The sequence below is a fragment of the Hemicordylus capensis genome, chromosome 1 (genome assembly GCF_027244095.1).
Source record: "Hemicordylus capensis ecotype Gifberg chromosome 1, rHemCap1.1.pri, whole genome shotgun sequence".
Lineage (NCBI taxonomy): Eukaryota > Metazoa > Chordata > Lepidosauria > Squamata > Cordylidae > Hemicordylus > Hemicordylus capensis.
Window position 1 is genome coordinate 222,228,851 of NC_069657.1, and position 7,387 is coordinate 222,236,237.

General features: G+C 42.3%; 1 protein-coding gene across 1 annotated transcript; it reads left to right on the forward strand.

Annotated features, from left to right (window-relative positions):
• Positions 1-462: 462 nt before the first annotated feature.
• On the forward strand, positions 463-6,384 carry CTLA4 (cytotoxic T-lymphocyte associated protein 4). Its single transcript, XM_053284435.1, has 4 exons — positions 463-677; positions 2,208-2,558; positions 4,007-4,131; positions 4,888-6,384. The coding sequence occupies exons 1-4, from the start codon at positions 620-622 to the stop codon at positions 4,942-4,944; spliced, it is 591 nt and encodes a 196-aa protein (XP_053140410.1). The 5' UTR covers positions 463-619; the 3' UTR covers positions 4,945-6,384.
• Positions 6,385-7,387: the final 1,003 nt, after the last annotated feature.

The following is a 7,387-nucleotide window of genomic DNA, read 5'->3' on the forward strand; positions in this document are numbered from 1 at the left end:
TGAATACATACATATTTATTCTTTTTTTAAAAAACCCCTTCTTGGCACTGTTTGACTGTAATTAACATTATTAAAGTAACAAGAAAATAATTTTGATCACATACACTTCCTATTGCCATAATGGAAAATATATGAAGACTTCAAGGAAATGAACTGAAACTAACATTATCAGATAACCTCGCTCCTTCCACATCCTATAGTCTTAAAACTGAAGACATGTTTTAAATTGACTAATTTTGCTTTTTGTTGAATTGTTGCTTGCTCCCTTGGGGTTAGTTGTTCATGAAGTGATCCAACCCCCATTTCCTTTCTCTTAACAAAACCTTTATTACATGTTCAGGTGTGCAGTAGATCTCTCTCTCTCTCTCTCTCTCTCTCTCTCTCTCTCTCTCTCTCTCTCTCTCTCATAAACACACACGCAGGCACACGTGCACACACACATGCACAACCCACACAATTTGTGTGGGTTCCAACACTCAGTTTCATACTAAGATCCTGTATCTTGAAAAAGGATCTATCTGTTTTCCTGCAGTTCTAAATAGAAATCTGATTTAAATCCAGCTTGCCTTGGACTCAGAAAGCATTGGACATCGGCATCAATCCTACATCTGGCTTTGAGATGATTTCACTTTTTCTCAGCATTGTCTTTTGCAGCATAGCTGTTGGCATCACCAAAGGTAGGTAGATAAGAGGGGTCAAGGGATGGCAGATTCCTTCTATTTTAGAGCAATAGTCTAGAATGGACAGAAGAAATACATTGGTGACTAGGGCTCTTATTAAAAGGTACGTGTGTTTGTGTGTCTTTCATTTATATAGCACTTTTAAAATTAAACATGTAAATATGGCATACAACATATAATGATAAATAATATAATAAAATGATATTAAAAGAAAAGGCACTAATTGAAGATGCAGCAGAAATAAAATCAAACAGCAGAGAGAAATACATTCCAGGACAGGAAAAATTTCATCATCTATCTAATGCCAGAAAGAGAGGGAGCCAATCTCATCTCCAGAGGTGCTCTTACCTCTGGACTTCCAGGCCAAAGTCCAGGGCCTCCACACCCCTGAGGGTCCCCAAATCCTTTTTAGTCTGTCCCAGGTGGAGTGGCTGCATTATTTATTATTATTATTATTATTATTATTATTATTATTATTATTATTATTATTTTGATTTCTATACCGCCCTTCCAAAAATAGCTCAGGGCGGTTTACAAAGAGAAATAACAAATAAATGTGTTTAAAATACTGGGAGGCGGGGCCCTCCAAAAGCCTTTAAGTCCAGGCTCAAAAATTACCTAGGTGCACCTCTGCTCATCTCCCTAAGAATGGAGTTTTATAATTCATTGAATCATCACCAGAAAGGTCCTCTGATACCTGCCAGTTGCATTTCTGTTAATGGGAGACCAGAAAGCAGAGTCTCTGCAGCCAACCCTAAGCTCTGGACAAGTGCATAAAGGAAGTGGTCCTTAAGGCAACTTAGTTCCAGATCATTTAGAACTTCAAAGTTAATACCTGCATTTTAAACTGAGGCCAGAAGTGAATTGGCAGCCCAAACACCTGGAACAAAATAGGTGTAAGTGTAGTACAAGCTGCATCTCAATTTATCTAAAAATACAGTTAAGATTTTTCACACCAAGCATCTCTTATCTCTTCAAACTAGTTGCTAACATATACATAAAGTAAAGTTGTGCCATCGAGTCAGTGTCGACTCCTGGTGCCCACAGAGCCCTGTGGTTGTCTTTGGTAGAATACAAGAGGGATTTACCATTGCCATCTCCCACGCAGTATGAGATGATGCCTTTCAGCATCTTCCTATATCGCTGCTGTCTGATACAGGGGAACATACTAGCGGGGATTCGAATCAGCAACCTCTTGCCCCCTAGGCAAGTTACTTCTCTGCTATATGTGATGGTGGTTATTATTTCTTTTATGCAAAGAAATAGTAGAAACTTGGTGAAAAGATAACTGTTAGATATATTATTTATTATTATTTATTTATTCAATTTCTTTACTGTCCTTCCAAAACGGCTCAGGGCAGTTTACAATTAAAACAAAACAGTAAACAAAACATACCTACATGAATCTTAACATAGACCTAATGCATACTTGTTGGATATAGAAAATACAAGCAGCTGAAGGAATCTCTCTCCTTCTCCTCTTAAACATGTTTATTTATCATGATGTTCTGTGCTGTTTTTCTACAGTCATAGAAGTGACACAGCCTGCACTGATAATAGCCAAAAGAGAAGGTCCTGCCCATTTCATGTGCGAATACAAGTATGCTGAAGATGCAGAGGAACTCCGAATAACTTTAATGAAAGAAAGAGGCAATCAATCTATCAATATCTGTGCTTCCTTCTTTACTTTTGGATATGGGCCATTTGTTAAGAAGAATCATCTCCAATGCCAAGTCCATCCTAGTCACAACAATGTAAACTTTACCCTTTGGGGGGTGCAGTCCAGTGATGCTGGTCGGTATGTTTGCAAATTTGAGCGGATTTACCCTCCACCCTATTATCAGGTCGTGGGACGTGGGAGCCAGCTCTATGTCACTGGTGAGCAAAGAACTTTTATTCTTTGATATCAGAGTGGTTACGGATGTTTACAATAGGAATCCACTAATGGGATGGGGTATTTGAGGCCTGAGCCCATTTGACCTTGCAGCTCAAAACAAAACAAAACAAAACAAAAAAACAGCAAGCAACACTCTTTGTTCTTGGCAGCATATTGTCCCCAAGACCTATTGCCCTTTCCAGAAGCTACAGATCTATTAAATATCTTGCAACCAGATCTATCCTTTGGAAATTGGTTGATCTGATTGGAAGGGCACAAAGGGGATCTTACTGTTCCTTGGATAGAATATGGATCCTTATATATTGTGTGGGACCTGTCAGCTGTAACAGGGCTAGAGCAGCTGGCTGCAGATTCAAAATTGTCCTTCCGTCTCTGGAGTGGACACCGACTCGATGGCACACTTACCTTTACTCTTCCTCCCTCTGAAACAAATCTCCATTATATTTTGCATGTTTTAACAGGAATGTAGAACAGCCATTGGTCAGGTCCAGATATAAAGGGAAACCATGATTTCCAGAGTTACATACGAACTTGGGGAGCTGTGGTTTATGCAGACAACAGCCGCTTAAAACAAACTGGGATCAAACTATGGTTTCAGAGCCTGGCTTATCTAATTTTGGTTTGAATAAACAGCCCCCCAAGTTTGTACCTAGCACAGAAGTGTGGTTTACTTTAAGCCCCAAAGTGGAATCTTTTACTCTCTCTGCCTCTCATGCACGTGAAAATGGAGGGTGTGTGTGTGTGTGTGTGTGTATGTCTGTGGCTGTCCCAGGCTTGTTGTCACAGGAGGAAACCGTGGTTTCCTGTTCCATCTGACTCTGCCCATTTTCTGTTTGTAGATATGTGTGACTCCATCCAGAGGATAAGATAGATCCTGCAATTGCTTCCCACTGAGGTCCATGGGAGAGAGTCAGTGTCAGGGCTTGGCATCCTTGGGCAGCTGCCAGGGGCCCACAGCATATCCCCAAGTCTACATCTGTGCCCATAGCTCTTGTGCGTAATGGTGGAATGACTCTCTCAGCTGAGTGGTTTGGGAACTGGGCAAATAACCAGGGGGAATAACCTGGGGTTTAAGTGGAGGGGGCAAAATGAGGAAGATCTAGGTGACTGGTGTGGCAACAGGGGAGTGAGAATGAGCTGCACCTGGGGCTTATTTGCCGCCTCTTCTCTGCCCACAGGGGCTGCTCCTGGTTCTTTGTTACTTGTTTTTGGTCCCCCTACTAGTACTGTGACATTTTTCTAACAGGCCAGTCAATCAGAAACTAGATACTAGCACACCACATTTCAGTTTCCTAACATAATTCTGTTCTGTTGCTTCTGCTTGAGAATATGATGCTCTTATTAGTTTAAAAACTAGAGGGCGGGGGAAAATAGGACTGGTTATAGGTTTCTTACAATGATAATTCTTCCTTTCTTTTTTTAATTCCAGACCCAGAACCATGTCTTCAGACCCATGTTGGAGACAGATATCCTTATCTTTGGATTGTAGTAGTAGTAGCTTCAGCATTGCTTGCCTACAGCATTTTAATCACAATCTACCTTTTGAGAAAGACAGTGAGTACCATAGCCAGAACTATGCATGGGCATTTGGGAATCAATCAAGAGAAATCACACAGTCACTTCTACCCAAGTTTTCCTCTTGCCTTACTTCCACACAAATGAGAACTGGGAGCACACACAGTTCCCAAACTGGGTAGAACACATTTTTCGATTGTGTGAATGACCTTCCTGTCCCCTTATATCTGCCCACCACTGTGTTGAACTGTTACCCTTGCCCTGAAAGCTGAAGAAATGTCAGTATACGAAAGTATATACAATAATATTGCTGAAGAAAAAAGCTAATTCCTTGCAGTATTAGGTCTCATGGATCAATTGCTGTGTCTGGAAACCTAGCTTGTGGTGCTTGGCAGGGGTAATTTCCATCAGCTCTGCCCTCTAAGGTGCCAAGAACTATTTTGCATAAGGGCCAGCATCTGTTCATGTGGCCCTCATGTGGTGAGGGTTTCATGCATTCTGAAAACCAATGCACACCCCTAGATCTGGGCCATTGAAGACACTGTGAAGAAAATGGCACACAGTTTGTAATGCTGAGCATTATAAGGACGACAAGATTGTAGCTTGAAATAGGTAACTACAAATGTTGGTGCCATTGTGAATTATAATCAGCAGAGATTAGAGAAGTAGGGCATCCTTATATATCTAAGTAGAGCCAGGGGGTAGGTTATATATCTCAGAATATCTATGGCAGGATGGAACCTCTTTTTCTGGCAGTGTCAAGTAATATAAAGCAACATTTCTCTTATTTTACAGATACAAAAAAGAAGATATTTTGCTCCTGGTCTGTATGTGAAAATGGCACCAATGTAATTAGAAACACAAAAGAAAGCTGCATGCCCACCATAAATGCAATGAGAAAAGGAACAATAATGCTAATTGCTGAGATGCATCTAAAGAGAGAACCAGGTTTCTTTTTAAATGGGAATGTTCAGCTGTAACTTGCAGATTGTATCATGATGAAGGGGGGAACAACGCATTAATATAAAGAATACTTGTTTTAAAGTGCTAAGCATTTATGTTATTGAATTCCTCAGGTGTATGAACATCCTGCAAAGTGTATCCCAAGTGCACTTTCTGTTTGTGAAATCCTCCTATTATTCCTCAACAAGGATAATAGCATTATATGCAGGGCCAGGTTATTCAATCAGCAGAATGAACTGGTAAAGTTATTCCTGGGTGGTACCATTTCAGCTTCCAGGTTAGGGGTGATGTGTGCATGCTTAAATGCTCTCCCTCAAGCAAAAACTTCCCCACTACATTTTCCACTCTTTTCTCCAGAAAAGCCTGCATATTTTATTAGGCGGCCACATGACAATGCAATAGACACAGGCAATCATATACAGTGGTCCCTCGACTTACGAACTACTTGACATCCGAAGTTTTCGACGTACGAACGACAACAATGACCAGAAGTCATTGCCGGTTTAGATGCGGCTTCCTCGACTTACGAATTTTTAGATGCGGTTTCCTCAACTTATGAATGTTTCCAGACCTCCGTGGGTGCGCTTTTCGACTTACGGAAATTTCGACCTACGAACGTGCGTTCGGAACGGATTAACTTCGTAAGTCGAGGGACCACTGTATGGCTATGTGATATCATGAAACCAAATCAAAGACAGATGCTGTAAGCATGAAGATCACGGGCAGGAGGGTGACATGTGAGCTGGATTCGCGCTGCGGGTGGGACTTCTGGATCAGCTTAAAATGCTCTACTCATATTGAGTAACTTGTGTGTGTGTGTGAATGCCTGAACAAAGCTTCTGGGCTTGTGTTTTCCAGGGTATGTTTAAGGAAGCTAGCTGTCTAAGTTAGTGTTCTTGCTCCTCCAACATAAGGATTAGTGAAGGAATTTATGTCTGCATGAAAGGGGTTAATTATTTAAATCTGAGTTAAAGTAACACTAGATCAAAGAAGAAGAAGCAAACAAGGTTCTACATAACAACAGAGGGCTATTAAAAAAGGACTGGAATTCTAACACATTTCTGTTAGGATTTTCTGCTTGCTCCTGAGAAATTTTAGGATAAAAAAGGAGTCAGTTCAGATAATGTCAGGTTATATACGTATTGAGCACCTCATTGACTCTTTTGGCAATTGGTAAGCATAGCTATGCTCCTTGAACGAATACTCCTTGAAATCACTTCTCATGTAAGGTTGTAATGAACTATGTTTTGATGTCTTATGCTTTGTCTGTGTCCTATGATCTATATGCTGTACTAGAAGCTATACAAATAAAGCATTTTTTTTACAGAAGCCTTTCTTGAAGCTTTGAGAGAAGCTTTTCTTCCTTTCATATATTTTATATTGTCAATACTCATGGGAGTATTTCCTAAATTTTGCACCACAGGCGCCATTATGCATGGACTTTGGGGCATAAGTATGTGCCCCACAGCCCCCACTGCTTCGGAGGGAGGGGGAATCATGCAGACTGCAGCCCCTGTCACTGCCATGCATGCACCGTCAAGCCCCATGGGTGGCAGGAATCTCTCCTGCCCATCTGGGCAGTGCACACGAGTTGTGCCAGTATGCACAGCTGGGCAGCTGAGCTCAGGCCCTAAGCCTTCAGCAGCAGCAGCAGCAGCAGCAGCAGCATGCCTTAGCTCCTCCCAGCTGCACCGAGGCCGGGGACCAAGCATGTGTCACAGGCGCGCCCCTGGCTGCTTTGGACTCAGACTCCTGAGTCCCAGCCAAACTGAGGCTGAGGAAGCATGGCTGAGTGCAGTTCCAGCATTGCCTGCACAGTGGCATGCCCCTTGCTGTTTGTGCTGCTGCTGTTTCCTGGTCACTGGCATCCTTAGCAAGAGCAGCAATGAGCAACGAGGCTGCACGAGTGACAAGGCTGGTGACCACAAATATCACCTCCAAGTCAGGAGCATCTACACTCCCACAAGTAGGCCCCACAGCCCCATTCTGGTCAGCTGCTGCTGCCCTCTGGCCAGACAGACTGACCAGGCAGAGGCGGAATCGTGAGCCATATGGACATGGCAGCAGAACTCTCTTTCAGTCTCTCTTCTTGTTGGGGAGAGTGGAGACACTCTTGCTATTGCCACAAACAAACACACACAGAACCAGACCAGTCCAGGAGGACCAACAGGTGAGGTAACTGAGAGCTGAGACTGAAAAAATGCTTCTGAGTCAACCTGATGCACAAATGTTTCATTCCTTCTCGTTAGCCAGCAGTTTTCGAATCAGGGGAGGGGCATGTGGTTAGCAGCAAATCAAAAGAGCTAAAGTTCCAAAGGTAGATCTAATAACA